Source organism: Spermophilus citellus (assembly GCF_964194105.1).
Source record: "Spermophilus citellus genome assembly, chromosome: 18".
NCBI lineage: Eukaryota > Metazoa > Chordata > Mammalia > Rodentia > Sciuridae > Spermophilus > Spermophilus citellus.
In genome coordinates, this window is record NC_138200.1 from 57,236,731 (window position 1) to 57,262,476 (window position 25,746).

At 42.2% G+C, this 25,746-nt stretch overlaps 1 protein-coding gene across 1 annotated transcript in view; it reads left to right on the forward strand.

Annotated features, from left to right (window-relative positions):
* The window catches only part of HYDIN (HYDIN axonemal central pair apparatus protein), a gene marked incomplete at both ends in the record, with an annotated part of 332,822 nt that overhangs the window by 289,967 nt on the left and 17,109 nt on the right, over nucleotides 1–25,746 (forward strand). The window contains 16 exons of the mRNA XM_081274731.1: nucleotides 18–120; nucleotides 344–631; nucleotides 2,022–2,164; nucleotides 4,596–4,814; nucleotides 6,732–6,892; nucleotides 9,551–9,648; nucleotides 10,493–10,691; nucleotides 11,890–12,102; nucleotides 12,607–12,745; nucleotides 14,517–14,682; nucleotides 15,446–15,593; nucleotides 16,036–16,243; nucleotides 17,414–17,635; nucleotides 20,319–20,488; nucleotides 22,359–22,557; nucleotides 24,310–24,468. Of these exons, the coding sequence (XP_081130857.1) occupies nucleotides 18–120; nucleotides 344–631; nucleotides 2,022–2,164; nucleotides 4,596–4,814; nucleotides 6,732–6,892; nucleotides 9,551–9,648; nucleotides 10,493–10,691; nucleotides 11,890–12,102; nucleotides 12,607–12,745; nucleotides 14,517–14,682; nucleotides 15,446–15,593; nucleotides 16,036–16,243; nucleotides 17,414–17,635; nucleotides 20,319–20,488; nucleotides 22,359–22,557; nucleotides 24,310–24,468 (2,835 nt within the window). The remainder of the gene's footprint in view (nucleotides 1–17; nucleotides 121–343; nucleotides 632–2,021; nucleotides 2,165–4,595; nucleotides 4,815–6,731; nucleotides 6,893–9,550; nucleotides 9,649–10,492; nucleotides 10,692–11,889; nucleotides 12,103–12,606; nucleotides 12,746–14,516; nucleotides 14,683–15,445; nucleotides 15,594–16,035; nucleotides 16,244–17,413; nucleotides 17,636–20,318; nucleotides 20,489–22,358; nucleotides 22,558–24,309; nucleotides 24,469–25,746) is intronic.

Sequence of the window (25,746 nt, forward strand, 5' to 3'; positions counted from 1 at the left end):
TGCTTTCCTCCTTCCAGCTGCATGTGGACCTGCAAGATCACCTAGGAATCTTCTCCCTGAAAAGGAGACCCAACACCTCCTTCATCTACATCATAGAGGAAAACAAACCAGATGAAAGGGGTAAGTTGGGTACGGTGCCTCCAGAAGGCAATGATTTCAGTGGCAGGTTTGTTGAGGACTTCTCAGGACCCATCCAGAGTTGGATGCATCATCTTGTCACCAGTATCCTCTCTGGCTGAAGCTCATTCCCCTCACATGATTGCTTTCCCCTCAGCCAGGGTCTTCATGGATACATATTTCTCTAAACAGACTCTAAATTGTATCTTCTTTCTTCTCTTTGCAGCAAAAAAACCCCACATGGCTTCCCTGGTTGTTTCTCCTGGAGACACCGCTGAATTTGATGTCGTTTTCCACTCCCAGAAGGCTGGGAGGATGACTGGCTTCATCCAATTGTCAGTCATCGACAACCAGTACGAGGAGACCCTCATCCACTTGGTGGGAGAAGGCTATGAGGATGACATCACCTTGGACAACATCCATGGGCTAGTGCCTTCCACTGGCGAGGAGACCTCGCCCATCTCAGAGGTCTTACAGATAGCCGAGAACAATGCCGTGGAAGACATGGTGGCAGGTGGGAGCAGAAACAGTGAGGCGTTGAGAATTGTCGGCTTGGTCATTTTTAAACAAGAGTGACATTTAAACAACTGATTGAGAATTTAGGAATGAAGCTCTTCTCTGTTACCTTGTGTTCTTTCATGCCTATCTCAGTCACTACCTCTGGCCTTTCCTGTATTCACGTTCAATCAATGAACATTTACCAAGCGTCCATGTGCATATGCCGGGCACCATGCTGAGCCCTGGTGTTGCAAAGATTCGTAGGAAAGTCTCTGGCTTTTAGGGAGCTTCTAGTTTGATATTCGAATTCCAGTTCAACAATTAGTGAACAAATGCCTCCCTGTGGTCTTCCCTGTCTCTGTGTCTCAGCTGGCTTGTGTTGGCATTGTCTATTCCTTCTGAAACATGGATCCTAGCCACCCCAAGAGAAATGAAGGGGGCATAGGTTTGCACCACCTCTAGAACCCCATTCTCCACAGCCTCACTCCTCAGTGAGCAGCCCGAGAAGCTACAGCATCAGCATCACTAGAAATGGGACTTTCAGGCCCACCTTGACCTACTGAATCAGAATCTGTACTTTAGCCAAATCCCCAGGGGATTTATGAGTTTGTTAAAGCTTTAGGTCACTCTAAAGTCTCTCATGTACTGAACCTTCCATTTAGTGACCATATTCTTTGGGGTAGGGAGAAAATACTTTGTCATAATTACCAAAAAGCATTTGTTCAGCACCCTCATTATGTGATTGGTGGCTGTAGAGTGAGTTATAGGCACAGTTTCAATGTTTTCCCAGGAACTTAATTATTCCTGGAATGTATGATTAGGGAGTCTATACAATATGTGTTGAAATTGACACTCCATACGTACTTGGCCTTTGACCCTTCTTTGAAGCTACATGGTAGCCTCTTGCTTCTCAGGGGTCAAACAGGAGCAGCAGTAAACCCAAGTTTAGAAATTAAATTTTGTACCTATTATAGAGTTGCCAGATTTAACAAATCAGAATGCAGGCACTGCCAATAAATTTAAATTTCAGATAATAAGTAAATAATTTTTAGTATGAGTGTGCCCTAAAATATTGCATGAGGCATATTAATCTTAGAAATTACTCACTGTTTATCTGTAATTCAAATTTAACTGGGTCTCCCCATTTTATATGGCAATCTAACCCTGAATTGTATTGTCTCACCAAAGAAATGGAGTTGGGAACTTGTGTTTTCTCTTATATCCATGGAGGTGAGGGTCATTGTGGGTGGGTGGATGGATAGATGGATGCATTCCCCTGGGAGGGGGGATCTTACTACCCAGGGATTCCCAATTTCTCAAATATAACTATCCAAGGAGGGAAGAGTTGCCTGAGAGGGAAGCAGGCCCTCTAGGAGGCCTCACTACTTTCTGCTTCTAACCCCTAGCTGCGTTGATGGACCACATCCAGTTTGGGGACTGTCACATTGGAAACAGCTATAATGTGAATTTCACGATCACTAATCACAGCCAAGTGAATGTGATACGGTTTGAATGGCCTCTTTTAGCTACAATAGCTTTCTCCCCACAGGTAAGTGCAAGCAATTCATTGTGTTCTGGACCATCTTAGGCCTAAGCCAACCCCAGTCTGATAGTCAGACCATTTCCATGGATACATGGAATGGGGTGAAGGCATTTCAACCTGTGAGAGAGCTCACTAGCCATGCCACTCTCAGACCTGGCCCCATAGGACACTGTTCACATCCACCACAGTCTTAAGAGGGGAAGAGCAGAGATGCAGTCTAGACTGTTGTTAAAGATGAAGAATCTATGGAGGCTTGAATGGATGGATACAGGTCACAGCCTTCCTTTCCCATCCCACAGTGTGGACCTATGTCCCCCCTATGTGTGTGTTCTTCAGTAGTGGTTCTTCAAAAGCTAAGTGGATCCTGTGAACAACTGAGATTTAGAAAATGATGCTGGGGGTATAGTTTAGTTGGTAGAGTGCTTGCCTTGCATGCACAAGGCCCTGGGTTCAATCCCCAGCACCTCAAAAAAAAAAAGAAAATGTTCCAAGTTACATCTTTCTCTTAAACATTCCCAGGGTCCATCAGCATATTAAAATCTAGTTAACTTTATTTTACTTGGAATTTTATAAATTCTTTTACCATCTTATGGTACACATTTTGTGAAATGCTGACCAAAGCTCGACATTGAATAAGGCTCAGGACAGTACTATAGCAGGTTCTTGCCTCTGACCAGTAGTTGCTTTTCATAGACAGTTCACTTCTCAGTTCCCAGGAGACTGGGACACCCAGATGTATTCACTGCAACCTCTGCTCAAGCCTAGAACTTGAAAAGGACAGAGCTGGGAGGGTTAGAGACTCTTCTTTATCACTTTTAAATCTTTGAGTGCTATCAAGAATAAGTTTTGTTTCCCAGAGGGACATAAAGTTTAAATTAATTCCCCTAACAGATCCTAGCCCCAGCACGGCCCAGATCTAACCCTAAATAAACTGAGTACATACTATACTCCAGTCTCATTTCCAAGACCCTGGTTAATTTATTTAATCCTCGCCATGATACTATAAGGTAAATGCTACTCTTATCTGCATTTGACTCATTAGGAAATGGACACAGTACAATCTAATATGGAGCATTATCTGTGTTATCAATGGGTTAGTCAAAGAAGGCAGAGATAAGCTAATAGTTCATTTATGTATACACTCACACATACACGGGCACACACACATGCCTGAGCAAGTACTAAGCCTTCTCCCTTCACTCTCCAGAGGCAGGAGAATGTTTTACCTGGCAGAAACATGATAGAACTGTCATATATGTGTGTGCTTGTGTATAATTCATAATGTGTATGATAATTCATAAAGTATTTTGTTTTAGACAACATTGGATTTCCCTTATAAATAGTACACTTCAGCAATCCAGTTTCTTGGTCTCAGGACTTCTTTATATTATTAGATATTATTGAGAACCCCCAAAAGAATTTTTATTTATGTCTATCAATATTTACCATATTAGAAATTAAAACTGAGAGTATTTTGAAAAAAAGTATTTTTTTCATTTTAAAATATAATAATAAACCTACATGTTAATATAAATACCATGTTTTTATGAAAATATTTGTATTCTTTTTTCTTGAGTGAGAAGGGTGGCATTATTTAAATTTTTATTAATTTGTTTAATATCTGGCTTATAATAAGTCATCTGGATTCTCATATCTGCTTTTGCATTCAATCTGGTATAATACTACCATATGTAGTCTTTAGAAAGTTCCATTGTACAATCATAAGAAAACGACAGTGAAAAAGTCAAATAACATCTTTGTGCTATGATGAAATGGTTACAGCACAGACTCCCTGAAAAGGTTTTGGGGATCCCAAAGGTCACTAGACCACATTCTGAGAACTGCTAGCACACTGAATTCATCACTCCATATTTGTATGGATCATATTGATTGAAAGTATAAGGTGGCTTGCATGTGGTATTTGAAACCATACTCCCTGGGTTTGAACCAGCTCTTCCATTATCAATGACCTTAAGCAATTTGCAAATTTTGTTGTTGGTAAAATGGGAAGAATAGCTATACCTCTCATAGGGTTATTGTGAGGCTTAGTAGAATTGTGCAAGAGTTTAGAATAGCACTGGAAGCAAGTAGCAGTTAGATAAATACTGGTTGCTTTGTTATTGTGATTGCATTCCTAAGAGCCTCTTGTGCATATTTAAGTCAATCTACCTATACAGGTTTGGATGATGCACTTTTTTATTTTTTAGTTATAGATAGACATAATAACTGTATTTTATTTATTTATTTTTTATGTGATGTGAGGATTGAACACATGCTAGGCAAGTGCTCTACCACTGAGCCCACAACCCCAGCCCTGGATAATGCATTTTTGCCAAGTCCTGTGGCTTTACCACTTCTCTAGAATGTCACCACATGGTTATCAAGAGTCTTCAAGTTTGAGTTCCCAAAAAAACACTAATGCCAGGCTCTTCCCTAGTTGGGCCACCTCCATCCTGGTTGTACCAAGGACATAGTGGTGACCATGAAATCAGATGTGCCAATCCACCTGAAAAAGATGGGGGTCAAGTGCAAGCTCTCCAGGATCGTGTTCCAGCTCCCTGCAGAGCAGGTTCCCGACTGGGATGACCGCATGCACACTATCAAGTGGGTGGATGCATCTAGAAACGCTCCTGGAACTTTGCCTACAAAGCGAAAGGTAAGCAGGGACATTAAGCTCAGATCTGACCTGGCCTGCTGGGCTTGGGGACCTGCTGTTCTCGAGCTCAGTGTCTCGTCATTTCTTTCTTTCATAGAGGCAGAGAAGTTTTCCACTCTACTTTGCCTTGATTTCAGGAGACAAACTGAACTTCCACATATGCCCCCTGCCATCCATACTATGCGTTCCACACGACTTTATTGCTAAATTTATAGCTTAAGTCTTGACAAGTTGAGCAAGTTCTCTCATCTTTTTCTTCTTCAAAAATGTAATCACTGTTTTTTTAGTTGTTTTATTCTTCTTCAGGTGTCCAGAATTAAAGTAGTCATAATCTCTACCTAATGGCAGAATCTCATCTTTGGTCTGTAAATGCCTCTCTTTTATTTATTTTTGACAATTTTTTTCAATAATGTCATTATCACAGACAAACACTTACCCCATAAGGGAAGTAGAACCTGACCACTTGTGTGGTTGTAGTCATTCTCTCTCTCTACCTACCTTCCAGAGCTAATCACTATCTTGAAACTTGTCTGATTCATTCAAAGAGGACTTAAGGATCCACATCTTCTCCTACACTTGACCTTATCAGACATTTTTATGTGTATCATTTGGATGAGTGGGAAATAGCCTAAGTATGAACCTAACTTGCATTTCCCTAGTCATAATAAGGCTGAGGATTTCTTCATGTGATTATTGACCATGCAAGTTCTCTGTTACATGAATGCCTTCTCGTGTCTTTTGCCTGTCTTTCAATTATGATGCTTGTCCTTTGTCTGAGCTATTTTAATTTTAATAAATTCTTCCTTATATATCATTTGTCTGCAAATATCCTCACCAGATTTATAACTTAATTTTTACTTTATCTTTGATGAATAAAAATGTTCTTGACTTGAAAAGTCAAATGTATTAGTCTTTTATATTACTTGTGTCTTATTTTTAATAACCCTTCCCTCCCAGAAAGATATTAACTCTCCCTCCCTCCCTCCCTCTCTCTCTCCCTCTCTCCCCCCCCCTCTCTCTCTCTCTCTCTCTCTCTCTCTCTCGTGCATGTATGTTTAAGATCCTTTGGCTCACTTAGATTTTTGTGTATGATGTGAGGCAAGGATCCAATTTCATAATCTAGATAACAGTGTTGCCCATTTCTTGTTTTTACCCTAGTGATCTCCCAGGAAAAACTGACAATTTTATATTAATTTGTCCTTTCCATTAGTAAGGTATATTTCTCTATTTATTTAGGTGTTTTAAAACATTTTTTACTACTATTCAGTTCTTTATAGTAATAAGGCTCTTCAGATTTTCAACACCTGTTTTATTGCTATTCCATTTTTTAATATTAACAGGATTCTTTAGGATTTTTTATTTGTTCTTGCATTGATTTTATTAAATCATTTTTCTAGACATTTACCATCTAATTATGTTTTCATTTGTAATATCATGGAATTATTTACAATATTTCCTCACCATATTTAAATATGTAGGATTGGTGGTAATGCCTTTTTTATTTCTGATACTAGTTATTCATATTTTCTCTTCTGTTCTTGACCTGTCTCACCAAAGATTTTTTAAATATTTTCAAGTTAATAATTTTGTTGTTCTTCTCCATTTTAGATTTGTTTCCTATTTCATCAAGATATGTTCCTATCATTATGATCCTTTTTCTTCTACTTTCTTTGGAATCCATCTGATCCTTACACTCATTCCCCTGCACCCCTGATGTTTTCAGTAATTCCTTGTTATTCAGTTTCTTCCTTTTTCATTTACAATCCTTTGTAGGTGTGCCTTATCATTTACTCTAGAACCCGAGTTTGTGGGTTGGTGTTAACTCAGGCAGGTGGAATACAGTACTGTGCTATCCCCTCATTATTCCTGCAGGCAGCTGGCTTTGTATCACTAAGGACACAGCTGCCTTTATTACAGGTGATAGAGACGGATCCTGAACCTGCCCACTCAGTCCTAGAAGAAAACTACCGAGAACTGCAGATTCAGATCAGTGCCACTGTGGATTACGCTTCATACCAGTGCCAAATGAATGATGTGAACTTTAAGGATACGCTGGTTTACCAGACCAGAGTGTTTGAGTGAGTCATCAAAAGCTTCATAACACCGAGTAGAGAAAGTCTTTCATTCCATCATCCACCAACCCATTCATCATACTTTCACACAGCATCTGCAACACTTGATACCAGGCCTCCCATCTGTGTAGCATGCACCAGAGCACCATCCAAGGCCCCATGAAATGTTCAGACACACAAAGCTGTTGAATTTCACACATGAAATCAAAATATAGCCAGAAAACGGTCTACCAGCAAGGTGGCATCCAGCAATCCACTCCAGTGGGAATTGTCCTTGTAGAAGTCTACACAGACACCCTGGATTGATATGCTTCCTGACCCCTCAGGTGACACCTCAGACAATATCCACACTAGTGGGGATGGGGTTCATCCCAGTTTAGAAGCCCCATGCCTAACAGAGGCCAACTTTTCTCAAACTAAAATTAGCTTCTAGCATCCCCACAGGGAAGATGCCCTGTTTCAAGAGCCACTTCACTCAAAGAACCCTGAAGCAATGGCTTCCTTCCCATCATGGTTTTTCCTAGTCCCTATGTGATTCACCAACTTGACATCACTTCTGTTGAAAACAATGTTGCTGCATAGCACAGTTGATCTCTGTCTTTTACCAGGCTTATAGGGGAGCAGAGCTAGAAAGCTCATTCAGAATCACATTTGTCTTTCAGAAAGAGAAATGGTTATTTGAACTCTCACCCACACTCAGCTACAAGGATCCAAGGGCAGCATCTGCCCTGCCCTCCAAGAGCTTACACTCTGGAGGGGGGTGGGGGAAGGCTAGAACCAAGTGAATTATCTTTTGCAGCATAGTGTCATGTGTATGTAGCAAGAAAGCACCCCAAGACTCAAGGTCAAGATGAGAGAGAGAGGGAGAGAATGCCAGGGAAGCTTCTCAGGTGAAGTGGTGCCCAGCTGAAATTTGAAGGACAAACAGGAGGTAGCCAGGTGAAGAATAAGGAATGAAAGGTCTTCTAAGCAAAGAGATCAACATGTACAAAGACCAAAATGTGAATTGCTGGCATTCCTACTTTGTAGAAATTAGCAACTAACTCATTCAACTCAAATTTAAATGTCTTCTCAAATCATTGTAGATCCAAAAACGTAGAAAGCAGGAAGTATAATCATCTGATGGCCATTTCACCTAAACCAGAGTTAGCAAACAATGGCCCAGTGCCTATTTTTATTTTTTTTAAATGTTTTTTTCTGGCACACAATCATGCCCATTCATTTATGTATTGACTAGAGCTGTTTCTTCATTACAAACGCAGTGTTCAGTAGTTGCTGCAGAGACCACGTGGTACACACTGCAAAAATCTTACTATCTAGCCCACTATGGAAATGGTTGTCAACCCAACCTAAAGCAAGCTCCCTCTCTTTCTTTTTTTCTTTTCTTTTTTTTTTTTTTACGTTATCTTTATTTTGTTTATTTACTTTTGTGTGGTTCTGAGGATGGAACCCACTGCCTCACATGTGCAAGGCAAGCACTCTGCCACTGAGCCACAACCCCAACCCAGCAAGGTTTCTTTTTATGAAAAATTCTCTGTGCCCCTGAGATTTCTCTACTCTATAAAAATTATCTTTAGGATAAAAACTAATGTTCATAAATTTACACAATAAACTCAGGCCCTTGGAGTCAACTTGATTTCAGGCATGCCTGCATGGTCTACGTGGGTTGGATGATGGAAATCAAATCTCTGCACCCCACCCCAGACTTACTACTCCCATTCAAACTCCTACTCTTACTATGCCCCTAAAACCAGGAAAACATGTGTATTTTATTTCTCAGACACCATTGCTTCCTTGTGTCAAAGTCTTCCAACTGTGATTGTGATCAAATTTAATAGTGATTCCAGAAAAAGGCTTTTGTCTCTCTGATTTTTTCTTAGATCAGGGAAACTGAGGCAAGAAAAGCCTCAGCTGATTGAGAATTTGAGTTCAAAACCACTAAAATTCAAGTTTGTATCTCAGTCAGGGAAGGTGCCACAGGCAGGGGTCAAGGACAAATGGTGTCTGCCCACGGGACATCATTTCTAGTGGGAGATGATGGACAAAGGAGGGTATATGGTATTTGTTCCTGAGAGAGATACTGTGCTGTGAGGTAAATTTGTTTCCTCTCTCATGGGAATTTTTCATTAATATGATGGAAGCTAAAAGAAGTTTAGCTCAAAGTAGAAGACAGTAAAATAGTGATTACTTTTTTAGCTTCCACATGTAAGAGAGAACATGCGGTATTTGCCTAAGTTTGACTTCTTTCACTTAATGTATGTCCTCCAGTTGCATCCATTTTGCCACATATGATGGGACTGTGGAGTCCTCAAAACCTTGATCATTGTTGAGATTCCTCAAAAACCTAAAAAAATGGATCCAGTTGTCCCACTTCTAGACATTTATCCAAAGGAAATGAAATCAGCATATTAAAGAGATACTTGCATTTCCATGTTTATTCATGTGCTATTCACAGTAGCTTAGATATAGAATCAACCTAGGTGTTCACAAGCAGATGAATGGATAAAGAAATGTGGTAAATATGCACAATGGAATACTATTCTGACATTAAAAATACTTAAGAAATAGAGTCTTTTGCCTTCAAGAAGCAGTACAGATGATATGAAGGCAGAACAAAAATCATCTGCAGCACATTTCTGAAATCTGTCCCCTATCAATTCACAGACTCGACCTGGTCAATTCAGGACGTGTACAGCTTGAATTCAGCTGGACCTCAGAAGATACTGCAAAAGCAGTCAGCTTCGTGATGCCAGGAGTGCAAGGTACATACAATGACAGTCCAAACCCAGGGCCTAACCTGAGTCACTGGTTAGTAAAACAGTGCACAGGGAGACTAGCACTATTCAGACATTCTCTTAATAGCTAAGGAAAATTGAACCAAAAGCCAAATGGTCCTGAGACCCTGAAGAGATGACCTCTGCCTTGCTGGACTCCTCCCTGACCCCTCCCTAGGACAGTGCCCCATCTCATAGATCACTAGGACTCTCGTCTTTAAGTACTTGTCCTTCTGGGAGATTGCATACCCCTCAGAGAAACTGATGAAAGCTGCAAACTGTTTTCCCAGGAAAACACACACCCATGCCCGAGTTTATAGTGTTATATGTGAAGCACTTGAAAAGGCCCCAGAAAAAAAAATGGAAAGAAAGAAAGAAAGAAAGAAAGAAAGAAAGAAAGAAAGAAAGAAAGAAAGAAAGAAAGAAAGAGCCCCAGCTCTTTGTAGGCAAATACAGTATTCATTATTATTTTGGAGATTAACAGACATTTCAAATGGGCCCCTAGATTGTAAACCTCTACTTTAGAACACTAATCCCCCCACCCAATTATGTTCACAGTCCATTATTCTAGGTCAAAATATCCACAGACATCTTCTTGACCCACCCCCTTGTGCTCAAAGGAAAATTTGAAAACGTTATGGAATTCATAGAAATATTTTTCATGCGTACCCTGTGAGATATGTGAGCCGATTCCTTACCTTTAGGGCTCAAGATTAAGTAAAACTACTACAAAAGATGGATCCCACAGACCCCACAGGGGGTCCCTCAGGACCTGTGAGTGAGCTGCCTCTCTCTGAAACTGAGGACTCTTGCCTACCTTCTCTGCCCCCAGGTTCTGCTCTAAAAGATCAGCTTAGCCAGGGCACGGGCAGCACCCCGGACAGTGGAATGGACCACTGGAACGAAGCTTCCCCCTCGGCCTTCTCTGTGGAGCCCTCCTCCGGCATCGTGCCCGTGGGAAAGACTCAGAAGCTCAAAGTGAAATTCTCCCCACTGGACATTGGAGAGTTCGAAAGCAACCTTTTCTGCCAGTAAGGAAATGTGCTCCCCAGAACTTCCATCTTTGCAGGGGTAGACCTCTGTGGCTCTCTGGCTTTCATTCCCCCTCCCCTTGTATCCCACTACTTCCACCATCTTTCCAACCCCAGACCCCTTCACAGCTCCACATTACCACTTTTCCTTCTGGAAGAATTGAGAGGGACCAGCATTTGGAGAACAAGGAGAATTTGGTCTTGATCCTGATCATCAACCCTCTCCAGATGCTTCCCTCTATCCACTTCCCCCTTCCCAGACACATAGAGCATTCCACTAATCAACAGAGTGATTGGCAGCCAGGTGGGTTCCAGTCTTTGGGAAACCATGAACTGGGCAAGTTTTCTTGCCCCTTCTCTGAGGCTCAATTCCCTCATATATAACATGCAAATAATAATGTCCACCTTGTAGAATGGCTGGGAAGATTAAATGAGTTGATTCAAGCAAAGAACTTAGAACAGTGCCTGGCACACAATAAACACTAGGTGGTGGAAGGGGGTCATGCTGTCGTCGGTGGTCCTGTTACATTGTAGTTGAGGAAAACATGGTGCCCAGATGCAGTAAGAAAAAAACTAATCAAATGTATCTGACAATGAAAGTCCCTGGTGTGGTAGTGCCATATCTAGAAAAGCTCCATGGAGAACCCCTGCCTTACAGAGGACATCTATGAACGGTGGCCTAGAGTGGCAGAGACTCATGTGAGCCACTGGAGCCTCCTGAACCCCTGCAGTCACACCACAGAGACCCTGCCCACACCAAGGCCACCTCAGCTTGGTCCTGGGGCTAAGAGTCTGTTCACATTTATTTACCTTCTTCAAGGAGCTCAAGATACTTTTTAATAAGTTCCAGTTCCCTCTTTACATCCCATTAAATGTCTGTGAGAGGGCTCTTATTTTTCAGCAGGAAGATTTCTTACCACTTATGGAGTAATAACTTATAGCGATACCTAAGTACACAGAAGGAACTCAAAATCAGGCTCCCTATATTCAGCCCATTCATCCATTTACATTTAATGAATGAATACCTACTATGTGTCATGTACTAATAAAGTCACTAAGGTGGCAGTATTGACCAAAACCTACCTACCTTCTACTTTCACAGAGCTCACATTCTGATATAATATTCATTTCCAACAACTAAGAAAGCAACGACTAATTTCAAAATAAAACATAAATAAAAATAACCTTATCCTCTTAGGATTCCCAACCTGCCACCTGGAGAGCAAGCTCCAGTCCTGGTAGCGAAAGGACGGAGCTTCTTGCCCCTCTGCCATTTTGACCTGAAAGATTCGGACTATATCACTGGTCATCGGCGCAACGCAGAGCTCCGAGGGTCTGATTCAGGACCTCTGGATGCAAACACCCGGGTGATTGAGTTCACCAGTGTGGGCATAGGAGAAAAGAATCTCCAGTGAGTTGCTTTGATTTACATTGGTTGAATTTATATCTGTCTTTCCTTCTAAAGAACTCAGAAAAAGAATTAAGAGAAACTAGCTAGACTTGGCTCCTAGGAACAGTCCTGATATTCTGGGGGTTGACCTGAGTTTTAGAGAACTGTTATATGAAGGAAGCTAAATTCTGTCTCCTTAGCTTGGACAGAGAAGAAAAGTTGATATATTTATATATCAGCACACACACATACATATATATATATATAAAGGTATAGTCCCTGGTCACCACCTTGACCACACAGCATCACAGATGGTGGCCTTGGCACAATTTTACTCCAAGTCCAGAACCCTAGCCACACTTTGGATCCCCAGATGAGATGGAGTTTTTAATTTCCATAATAATTAAGTGCTCAGAACAGTTAGGATTCCCAGTAGAGACTGTACTAGGGCCAGGTTCTAGGAAAGTTCTCTTACTTTTCAGTTCTCTCCCTCACTTTCTGCTGTCAATTTTTCCCTTTGATCAGGACCTTTACAATCCTGAACCCAACCAATAGTGCCTACTCCTTCCGCTGGATGTCCGAAGAAACTGAAAGTCTCCAGAACCCTCCAGCCTTCACATGCCTCACAGAGAAGGGCTGCATCCACCCTGAAAAGAAAGCCGAGGTCTGTGTGGATGGGGACCCCTCAACAAAGAGCTTAAACCATTGCAGCCATCTGTGAATGGCAAGTGTGCATACAGCACAGGTAGTGATAGGGAGAACCACCTAAAGATGGGTCAATCAGCACCTGTTTGTTGAGTGGCTACCATGCATGTTGGGCCTGTTGAACAAGACAAAGCTGAACTCTCTTGTCTGACCATAGTGAAAGAAAGAGCTCTAGTTATTTATAGTTTGTTGCTGTTGTTGTTTAATTGAGACTATTAAAGCAGCAAAAGAGAACCAAACACAAATACGGGAGGACTCATACAATAGCAGGAAGAAAAGTTATCACTGGCCAACTGGCTGATAATAGTGAAAGGACAATGATGTGTTTTTACTATGTTAGGTCAAAGGACAAAACAGAAAAGTGGAGGCATGTCCTGCAGCTTATTCCTAAATGTCTCAGTGATGTAGGGCAGGAGTCAGATATAAATATGAACTTACTATGGGTTCCCTATCCAAGAAGTTCTGTAAAGAATCTTAGAGGCAGAAACAAACCTGTAGAACAAACATTACAAGTTAAAATGCCTTCAGGAAGGTCACTCAAATGAATGAAGAAGGTCAGGTAGACAATGATAGGGAATTCCAGTTACCTGTGCCTACTGGCTCCAGCTCTTCTCTGGCAGATGACCACCACATAAACAAGCAGACCCAGAGTGGCCTAGTCTCCAATAATTTTTCTGGGGAAGCCAAAATTTTCCACGTTTCTATGTAAGTCTCCCTATTCTACCTGTTGGTCGCTAGTTCAATATTTTTAACACTTCCCAAATTAAATGAAATGTATTTTGTTGACTCTAACTGATATTGACCTTTGCATATTGCCAATACCTAGCCATCAGCATGACAGGATCCAGGAGCTGGGTCTGCCTTGGACATGGTACTACTTGGATAGCCCAGAAATATGTCAAAGATGCTGCCCAATTCCTGGAGAGGCAAGTTGTAGAATCCATCATACAGAGTCATTCTGGCCTCTGGATGACAGTAGTGTCATTGAAGTGACTCTTCTCTACAACACTTCCCCGTGTCACCCTGGCATGGGCACGGACCATGGACATGAACCTCTCTGTTTCCTTTCTGGCCACATTCCATGGTTCTCCCATTTGGTCCTGACAGATAAATTGCAAAGAGACTCACTCAAGTTAAAGAATAAAAGAACTTGGGTCAGGTTTTGAGATTGAACTTTCCTTCCAGGTCTTTTTCTTCTCCTCTTCCATCTCATCCATTCTCTCCCCACCAGCCAGTTTCTTCCCCTGTGGCATGCCACGGCCCACCTCACCCTCACAGCATCTTTAACCGTCAACTCTATTGCCAGCTAGCCTTGCCACTTGTTTTCTAATTCTGAACTTCTCAGTGAAATATATGGTTATCCCTGCTAATCTGAGTCGGGCTGTGTGGCAGGCTATTGACAGACAGGTATATTCTCTTTCTTTGAAATGGGTGCCAGCTCTATGGTCCAGTCAACCAAGGTACGACCATGCTATCCAAAGACAGGGCAAAATATAACAACCAGAAGAGGCTGTGGGTGGGATACATTCCCTTAAAGGACACATGGGTAGGGCAGAGACACTGATGTTGCTGGTACAGCCAGACCTACAAGCCCTCACAGAGACTGGAAAGGCAGCAATAACTTGAGGATGTTAGCTGTCATGACTCTGGCACCAACAAACCTCTTAAGGACACAAGGAGTAAGCAAACAGAAGTGCCTTTCACCACTGTGTTCCCAATTGTCTTCTTAGATTGTGTTCCAGTTCACACCTTCCCATCTGGACATCACGGAAGCATTCTGGACCTTCTTAATCCCTGAACACAATATCTCAGTCCCTTTCCTTCTGGTGGGCAAAGCCATTGACCCTCTCATCTCTCTGGACAAGTCACACATCAACTTCAGTTCTCTCCTCATTGGTAAGGATGCCTGATTGAAAATAAATGTGAATCTAATCAAATTCTACTTAGAATCACAACTTGAGCTGCCAGATAAAATATAGGATGCAGTTAAATTTTAATTTCAGATAATAAGTGTCTTAGTATAAGTATATTCCATGCAATATTTGGGACCCACTTATACTAACTCTGACAGTTTAGCCCCCAAAAAGATTGAGGAGGGAAAGAAATTAGATAAATTAGTCCTGAAATTTATGTAGGAAAATAAATTTTCAACAACGGCCAAGGGGCAAAAGAAATGAGAGGGGATGTATTAGTGCCCTGGAAAGGAAACTCCTGCCATACCTAAGGTCTAATTCAAAATAATTCAATTCAGGGATTATTTACAGAGATATGGGCAGTTAAAGGTCGGATCAGAGAGAGTCAAGCCCCATTAGCACATTCAAGAAGGCAGTACAACTCCTGGGACTGAGGGAGCAAGGGAAGACAATGTTGTTGCCAGAATCCAAGGAGAGCTTCAACCAGGGCAGCTGAGCCACCCAGCAGGAGCAGGGGATTAGTGAAGTGAAGTTCTAGAAGGAAAATCCCCCAAGATAGAGAAGTCACCTGAAGAGCAAAAGGAAAGAAAAAAATTAGTCCGGGGCCAAGGAATTGAGACTGGGAGGGAACAGCACTTGGGGAGTCCTTCTAAGAAGGCTCCATCCTGCCTGCAGGGCAGAGTCTACTGAGGTACTTCAGCAAGCAGACAGGAGGCCTCCACTGGGGTCTGTCATTTCTTCCCCAGGCAGAGAAGCCCGGGAGACTGTGCAGATCATCAACAAGGAGGACCTGGGCTTCAACTTTGCCTTTCAGGACAACTCCCGATATTCTGAAGGCTTCAGCAATAGCCTGGTGGTCTGTCCCATGGAAGGCTGGATTCCACCACTTTCCAGGTAAAGGAAAAGGAAGACCTCAGGATGCACCCTCCCAGCACGGCAGGGATTCAAGGCCTGACAGCCAGGAGGATGCATTAGAGTTCCCCATTTATAAAACCTCTTCCAACTCTAAGATTTAGATATTAGCAGTTCCATCTGTGTCCTGCTTACTCCCTGGCATTCATTTTCTTGATGAATGAAAGAGCATTGAGAATTTTAAGTCCTCATCCTTATTATTTTCACTCATGTTTGTAAATTGTTTCCTTGCTGTCTTATATGTGTGAATCCACAGAGAAAAGTCTAGCCTTGCCTGGCAGATCTTAAAATTCCGTCATGATTTGGAGTGCCTTTTTGGTGCCTTTTACTCATAGTGTATCTGCTAATTCACTGGGCTTATATTTTTTAGCAAGTTTTAACTGGACGGCTCAGTTGACAAATCTACTGTCTTATTTTCCATCAGGGTATCAGTTGATATTTTCTTCACACCAAAGCATGAAGGAGATGTGAACTTTAATTTGATCTGCAATGTGAACAAGAAAGTCCACCCTCTGACATTAAATGTCAAAGCTGAGGGATACACTATGAATGCAGAGGTCAAGTGCAAGGACAGGATTGGCTCCGTCACTCTCTTGACACCCAACCAGACCAACATCATCAACTTCTATGAGGTAAAGGTGTGAGAGGGCCTTACTATCTCTCAGTCTCCACAATTAACTGAGGAAGGTGGTATAAGAGAATATGAGCTGACAATTCACAAAAACTAAATTGTGGAACCAGCTTAGGTGCCCATATGTGGTGTGTGTGTGTGTGTGTGTGTGTGTGTGTGTGTGTGTGTGTGTTTGTATATGCGAATGGAATATTACTCAGCCATAAATAAGAATGAAATTATGACATTTGCTGGTAAATGAATGGAACTGGAGACTATTATGCTAAGTGAAATAATCCAATCCCAAAAACCAAAAGCCAAATGTTGTCTCTGATACACGGATGCTAACTTACAATAAGGGGTGGCAGGGAAGAATAGAAGTGCTTTAGATTAGACAAAGGGAAATGAAGGGAGAAGGGGGGAACAGGAATAGGAAAGACAGTAGAATGGATCAGACATTTCTTTCCTATATTCACATATGGATACACAACCAATATAATTCCACATTACATACAACCAGAAGAATGGAAAGTTGTACTCCATATTTATATAACATGTCAAAATATATTCTACTGTCATATATAACTAAAAAGAACAAAGAAAATAAAACAAATTTTAAAAAGAGAATATGAGCTGAGCCTTTCTGTCTCAAATGCCAAGAGACCAAAAGAATAGAAACAGCTCCATCCTCAGAATGTACATAGTTATTATGAGAATGCTTTTTTTCTTGAGAATGCTTTTCTTTTTCAGGCAGTGGGGAGGGATACAAAGGAAGGATGCTTAAGTACCAAGGGACAATTAAATTGACAACATACATTTGATAAGATATTAACAATTTGGCACATGCCAATAATCCCAGATACTTGGGAGAATGAACCGTGAGGACTACAAGTTTGAGGCAAGCCTAAGCAACTTAACAAGACTCTGTCTCAAAATTTAAAAAAAAAATTTAAGTATATAGCTCAATGGTAAAGTGCTTGCCTAGCATGCATGAGGTCCTGGGTTCCATCTCTAGCAGTACTGGAAAAAAAAAGGAACCCAATACTTAGTAGCTCTTACAGAAATACTCAACTATATTAACTAATAGCAGTCAGCTCAGCAATATCATCTGCCATCCTTATTTCCAAAAGGATATTTTTCTCAGAGACGGGAACTGTGATTTTCATTTATTGCTCTGGTTTCTGTCTTGCAGGCAGAATTAAATGAATGTGTCCAGTGTGAATTCAGTTTTACCAATGCTGGGAAGTTCAACTTCAACTTCCAGGGAGAGCTTGCTGGGCCCAAAACCCTATTGAAGTACTTTGAATTTTCACCTACCAACGGCACTGTGAATGTGGGGCAGAGTGAACACGCCACCCTGTCTTTCCACCCAAATCAGAAGTGTGTCTTGAATGGCCTGGAACTCATAATTAAGGTGAGAACATTTAATACTGTCCAAATTCTGAAAGCACTCACAAACCATAAACTTGCAGCAATCCTAGGAGCACTCACTCAAGAAAAATGGCTGAATATCCATAAGAATAGTGAGCATTGAGGTATTTTTGCCCTATTCCTAGTCCCCCCACCCACCCCACGCTCTGCAGGAGCCTTGAAAAACAACAGTTCTGAAATCAAAGTGTGCAAACCACCAACCTGTCAGCCACTGAAGACAGTGAATTCTTCAAAAGAAAGCCAGGTACAATGGAGCACACCTATAATCCCAGCAGCTGCAGGGTGGCAGTGGGGGGGGGGGGGCTGAGGCTGAAGGATTGAGAGTTCAAAGCCAGCCTCAGCAAGAGCGAGGCACTAAGCAATTCCATGAGACCCTGTCTTTAAATAAAATACAAAATAGGGTTGGGGATGTGGCTCAGTGGTTAAGTGCCCCTGAGTTCACTTCCCAGTGCCACCTCTCAAAAAAATTTTCAAAGGACTAGAGGAAAATGTCTAAATAACTCAAAGAAAATAGGAGAACAGTGTCTCACTAAATAGAGAATTTCAATAAAGGAATAAAAATTATAAGAATATAAATTCCAGAGTTGAGATGTATTTGCTAATATCAAAAATTTACAAGAGAGGCTCAACAGAAGATTTGTTGTGGCAAAAGAATCAGCAAACTTGAAGATAGAGCAATTGAGATTACCCAGTATGAAGAATAGAAAGAAAAAAGTGGAGAAAAATGAATAGAACCACAGAAATTAATGGGACACCATCAAGCATTCCAATGGGAGGCCCCCTGTCCCCACTCCACCAATCCCTCTTCAATCCATTTACAGTTTACTTTTTTCCTTAAATTTGCATCCTGCAGACACCCAGTGCTGGGACCCACTGTGCCTCATCCATGCCTTTACGTACAAAAGTTTGGTCAGACTCATTCCACGGTTCTTCCCCTTTCCCAATCCCTTCTTCCTCTTCCTCAATCCCCTTTATCTACTCTACAGATCTTTCCTCTATTTTGATGAAATTCCTTCTCTCCTTTTTTCCCTTTCTCTCTCCCTTTTTTATTATTCTCTTTCCTACCCCCTTATTTTGGATTAGCTTCTGCATATCAGAGAAAGTATTTAACCTTTGTGGTGTTGGGGATTAAACTAGGGCCTTGTGCATGCAAGGCAAGCACTCTACCAATAGAGCTATATCCCCAACCCTAACCTTTGACTTTTAGAGACTGACTTATTTCACTTAGCATGATAGTCTCCAGTTCCATCCATTTACTGACAAATGCCATCATGTCACTCTTTATGGCTGAGTAATACTTCATTGCATGCATATATATATATATATATATATATATATATATATATATATATATACATATATATCACATTTTCTTTATCTATTCATCTGTTGAAGTGCATCTAGGTTGGCTCCATAGTTTGACTATTGTGAATTGTGTTGCTATAAACATTGATGTGGGTGCATCACTGTAATATGCTGATTTTAAATCTTTTGGTTATATACCAAGGAGTGGAATAGCTGGGTCATACAGTGGTGAAAAACAAAAAGTTTTTGAAGACAGTCATCCAAGCTATGAAATTCAAAGTGGAGCCTCTGGCCACTAGATGCTCGGCTGTTCTCCTGGCCTGGAACCCAGTGGTAGAGCTGCAGACATCATCCATGAGAAATGCCAGGCTGTGGCTCAGAAGACACTTCTGAGAAGTGTCTTTTCCAGAACTTTCATTTCTTACAGCAAAAAGAAAGCTCATGTATCATAAGATCTTCCTACCCTAATTAATAGAGAAGTTGATAATCTAAGGTAATAAGTCTAAACACTTATCAGAGAATCAACCACAAAGTATTGACATTCAAAATCTAGAATAAGAAAATGTTTTTAAATTGATAAAGTTGTACCAAAGAGTGTTGACTAACTCTAATGATGTTTAGAATGTTTCTTCTAGTATTTATTTTAGTAATATATATTCTAATGATATACAGAATGAATAGTGGATATTTTATTTTAAATCAATTATCAGTTTATGAAATTTTGTATTAAAAAGTTTGTGAAGAACAAACTAATTTCATGTACCAATGAGTCGCATATTACCTTATGGTTGTGTTCTCAAGGACTTGGACATGTTGGCCTTTGACCTCATTCTTGTCATCTCCTTGTCACCAATGATCTTTCTACCTAAGACCTGTGTCTGCATTCCAGAGGGGAAGAGTGTGAAGACCAAGAACATTCCCAAGCAAGAATCTGCCTCTGGTCAAGATAGGAGACCCTCCTGTCCTCTTTTGTTCACATCCCCATGATGAGCGGCACAAGAGAATGGGAAATCAATTATTCATCTACCCACATTCGCAGCCAGTCAGTCCCACTAGAAAAGAAGCCATGGGGAGAGTGGTAACCACCATGCTGGATGGTAACCACCAGTGTCTGCCACACCCCTCCACCTTCAAGCTGAATCATGGCTGTGGGAGCAAAGCAAGAGTCAGCGTAGCGTCTGGTTACAGTGGAGCTTTTGTAAATACAACTCTAGTTTCCTGAGTCAGAATCTCTGCACTTGGAGCCCTAAGACCCGTATTGCTTCAAAACACCAACTACTTTCCTCCTTACCTTGAGGATATAAGTACCCTCGCTCCCTGTTTCTCCTAACCATGGCCCCCGTCTCGTTCCCTCTCCACAGGTCATCCATGGCCCGACATTCATATGTGGCATCTCAGGCTGTGCTGTGAGTCCACTTGTCCATTTCTCCTTTACCAGCTACAACTTTGGGACTTGCTTCATCTACCAAGCTGGGATGCCCCCATACAAACAAACCCTGGTTGTCACCAACAGGGAAGAAACATCCATGAGGTAAGTCAGGCTTCTCAGAGCATCCAAATGGTTCCTAAGCTCCTTTTGGGTCCTACAGACTCCACATAGATCTAGTCCTGCCAAGACCAAAAAGGAAGCATTATGGGAAAAGTCAAACCCTTTCAGGTAGACGTGAATCCTGGGTCCCTATCCCCACCACTAGTGGGGATCCCTGGGTAGCTGTGAGCCACTCTGCTTAAAACCCTCTTCCTGTGCAGAGGTCAATGCCAAAGACCCAATGGGAAGTCGGTGACATCTGTTTATTTTCTTCATGTAATAGATGTGGAATAAAGTTTTGAGAGTTAAATGGTGAATTTATCTGCAGAAAAGAGCAGATATGTACTCAGCCTAAGTCTTTCTGATTCAAATTCAGCCTCTGCACCATCCCAGTGGAACATTCTGGTGAAGATTTCTAGGCCCCATTTCAGACCTAAACAGAATCTCATCAGGCCCAGAGACCTGTGTTCACTCAGAGCCCTCTATATCAGTACTGTAGAGAACTTTACACAACGAGGAAGATACTGCTTATCTGCACCCATCCAGTGTGACCTAGAGCTAGATGTGGCTCTAAAGCACTTGAAATGTGGCTAGTGTAACATTTATAAATTAAATAAAACTGAATGTTATTTAATTGAATTTTAATGAATTTTAATTTCAATAGTCATATGTGTCTAGAGGCTACCAAATTGAATAGTACAGATAAAAGGTCAAGTTTCAGCTCTTCCTTAGCTGTGTGACTTTGACCACATTTTTTTTTTCTTTTTATGGTTCTGGAATTGATCCCAGGACCTTGCACATGCTCAGCAAGTACTTTATCACTGAGCTGTACCACCATCCCAAGGCCAAATTTTTTTTAACTCTTTGTGTCTCTGTCTTCTTGCCTGAAATGGGGTAATCAGTACTGACCATATAAGAGTACTAGGAAGACTAAATTAATCCTTCCTGAGACAGTACTTAGAACAGTGCCCAAAATGTAGAAAGTATTCAACTATTATTAGTTGCTGTTGCCATAGCTGTTGCTGCTGCTGCTATTATTTTAAAACCCAGAATATTAAATTATAGGAGTTTCAATTAGGGTTAAATTTAAATTTAATAGGGTTTACTTAAATATCAATTTTTAAACTTACTACTTATATGCTTCTAAAATGATTTCATGTACTCTCACTCTTACTTTGTTTAAAGCATCGAGCTCTATACATTGGCCTCACTAGACCCTTCTCTAAATGCCAGTCAGGAAGATGAAGGGTGCTACAATGGAGAGGTCTAGGTGCCTTCATACCCACAGGTGAAATGGGCAGACATGATCTCTCAGGATCCCTTCAAGTTGAGCAATGAGCCATAATAATAATATCTCATCTTTATGGCATATATTAGTAGACTGCTTTAGCCACATCATCTCATTTAATCCTCATGACAGTCCTATGAAATAGCTATCACCTCTCCCATTGTACAGATAAGGAAACAGATATCCAAGTGATCCACAAAATCTAGAAATCTAAGAACCTTTTCCTAGGTCACATGGCTAGCTAGAGCCAGATCTAAACTCCTATCTGACTCTAGAACTGTATATTCCTGTCCAGTCTTGAGATGCATTATCACCAAGCAGGGGCTCAGTAGAGTTAAAGAGCGCTGGGAAAGGGGTTGTGAGCCTCTGAGTTAGAGGCCTGGTTCTGCTAGTATCACAGAATGCCACATCCAGAGTGTGGGCTGGTCATTGGTATGGTCACTTCCAGTTCTTTAATGACTTCTCTGACTCTAGGACAGCAGGGCAGAAAACCTATCAGCATCGAACCCAGAGAGTCAGAAACATGTCAATCCCTCTAGGTCAGCATTCTCAGAGTTTCCACCCCTCCCTCTTGGTTTTCCCCAGCATAGACTGTTTGTACACCAACACCCCACACCTGGAGGTAAACTTCCGTGTGGATGTGGTGAAGCCAGGAAATTCTCTGGAGATTCCAATTATCTTTTATCCTCGAGAAACTATCAGCTATCAAGAACTCATCCCCTTCGAGATCAATGGGCTCTCCCAGCAAATTGTGGAAATCAAAGGGAAAGGCACTGAAATGAAGGTAAGAGATGTTGAGGGAGGTCCTTGGGCTCAACCCCTCCTTCCCACCCTCCACAACCTCCTTTGCCCACCTGAGCCCACATAGCCTCTCCTCCCCTTCCACATCTTCCCCCCCCCCCCCGGTTGCTCTCTCTGAGGTCCACCTCTCCCACTGAAATAATGTCTCTAATCATATAAAGAGGGAAATTGTCAAATCAGACTCAAGAGAATGGTAGCTCCTACTCAATTCCAAACTTCATTGTGCAAAGGATTCTGGTAATCACAGGCACTAGAGAAACTTTCTTTGTTTTCTTGGAGGTTATCAGATGCAGCTTCCCAAGCATATCTTTCTCCCACCTTGGGGTATGTTTTCTTTTAGGCTTAGTAGACAACATTTTTAGGCAACATATGCAGACATAGATTTCAGCTATGAAACATCTTTCTTTAACATCCCCATTGATTAAAATTCTCCAGCCAGCCATGGGTCCCAGGATTACATTTGGTCAAGGATTTCTTCTACCCTGGCACCCCAGATAGAAAGGAAATGATCTGTCCTGCTGCCCATTCATTTCTCCTCAGTGTCTTGGTAAAGTTTAAGGTGCTTGTCTGGTGGGAGTGTTTGTATGTCATAGAAGATCTGGGAAGATTGAAACCTTCCAAGAGACTTAAGAATGCATAATACATTTCATCAACCAAAGGGAATTGGGAGGGGATATGTTCCTGGTAGCCTTGCCCTGAAGCCATAGGAGAAGCAGCACATGGTCATCTGGTGTGTCTGGACCCAGGACAGAGACAGGGTCTCTCCCCATGGCCCTGGCTCCTTCATTCACTTGTTCTTCCATTGGCTCATCCTGCACCCATTGGATGCTGGTAACTTAAACATGTTCTCAGGCCTCCAGGTTCTCACTGGCCGGCCAGGGGGGTCCTTTTCAGGCGCAATGGAAACATGTGGACTGAAAGAGAGAGATAGTTGGAGGGAGGAGTACAGTTTAGTAACTGATCAAAGTAGAGTGGTCAGTGGTTGCTACTTATTTTGGCTCAAGTCCTCCTGGAGGGCAAGGCTTGGCCTGATCCAGATCAACATTTTGATCAATGCCTTGTGTCAGCTTTTCTCCAACTCTAGCCAAACCGCCATCCCCTCTCCTCCTTGGGCTTTCTCTCTTACCTTCTTAAGTCCATTCTCCCCCGAGGAGCAAGCCAGAGCACTCTCACAAACACACTGGGTCGGGTCACCACGTGCTTCTCTGGCTTCCCATTTCTCCCAGCATAGAGCCCACCCTCCCTCTCACCACCTACAATAGCCTACAAGGCCTTGCAAGACCTGACCGCTTCTCCAGCCTGCTCTAGTCTGCTAGCTCCACAGGCCTCGGTAGGCCACCTTCTCAGGCCCAGGGCCATGCACAGCCCATCTCCTCCCCCTGCATGCTCCCCAGCCCATGCCATGCCGATTAGGCCCTGCCCTGCTTTAGCACCCAGTGCCCACTGCAGGAAGGCCTCCCTCAGCCCCAGTCTAGTGCCAGCTCCCTGCATTATGCTTTTTCCTTCATCTCTCTGAACCCAGTTTACATTATGTAATTTTGTGATGAGTTTAGTGGGCATTTTATGCTCATCAATGTGGAGGAAGTGAATGAATGCCTCAACCATATGAAGAAGTTAGAGCGCTAAAAGAGAGAGAGCCACCCTTGGCCTTGCCAGGATAGGTGTATCATAATACATATTTTTCCCATTAACTAATGAGCCCTTATTCCTATCCTCTTGCTCATTTCTTCTGCAGATTTCAGTCCTAGATCCAGCCAACAGGATTGTGAAGTTAGGAGCTGTCTCACCAGGAAATGTTGTGACGAAAATGGTTTCCATCAAGAACAACAGCCTTGCCCAGCTCACATTTAACCAGTCAGTCCTGTTCTCTGTTCCAGAACTCCAGGAACCCAAGGTAGGTGCTCAGGGGACTTCCAGGGACCTCTCCATGCTTCCTGATGATCAGAACGACCTACAGCACCAACAGCTCACATTTCTTGTGCACCTAGAATGTGCCAGACCCTCAAAGAGTTTTACACATGCTATCTCTGATCATGTCCCCAAAGCAGTGTGGGGTTAGCACCCTAATATTATTACTCTCATTTTACATTTTCATATCATTTTCCATGTCATTCAGTGTCATTTGTTCATTTGTGCCTCTATTAGGTAGATGAACCAATTCTCTCTTTCTGTTCATTAGAGGTGTTTCAGCTTTTTTATATTATAAACATTGAAATACCTACGTACCTAGGACTTTGCATGCAGTCATTATTTTCTGCTTACAACAAGTTCCTAGAAATGGGCTTGCTGGGTGAAAAGGAAAAGTGTATTTGAATAAGCATTGCCGATCTGCTCCCTGAAAGGCTGTCCAGCTCTCCTCAGTGGTGGGAGAAGGGCTTGCTTGTAATTAAATCCATGCCCACAAGGTCCCTGGATAGAGGAGCTTCCAGTCCAGGATGCCTGCTACCCAGGTTACCATCACCAGGATTTGGATGGCCCTCCAAAAAGAGGCCACATGTTTTCCATTCTAAGGATGGACTACATTCATTCCTTCATTCAATCATTCTTCCATTTGCTCAGTGAATACATACTAGGTGTGGGGAACAGAAAGGTGACTATGAAAGACCTCGGTCTGGTGAAATTCACAGTCTTTGGGGGTCACAGACACATAGACAATGCCAGGATATCATGGCAGAAGCAGAGTGGGAGATGGGCACAGGGCTACTCAGAGAAGTGTTCGGGGGACTACGGAAGGCCTCAGAGTTCAGGGGCCTGAAGTTCTTTGTACAGGATGAACAGGTGTATCCCAGACAGACGGATTGAGGAGGGGTGGCCATAGGAGGGCAAAGGTATATATGCTCCAAAGGGGCCTTGCTTCACAAAAAACAGATGTGAATCCGTGTAGAACAAGTGCCACAGACTACCCAGGGATTTCAGGACACAGAAAAATGAGCTGTGAGAGGCCAGTCAGAGGAAGAGATGCAACAGGCTGATCTACTTTGCCCACTACTACACTACTCCAAATTAAAGTCCCAGTGGGTTGGGGCCCCTAACAGTTTGGCCATCCCAATTCTGCCTCATAGGTGGTCAGACCAAAGCTGTCAGAATGACCTGTGCTGGCTGCATCACCCTGAGCCTAGCTCCCAACACCATTTTTTTTTTTTTGAGAAATCTCTAGGATTACTTTCTGGTT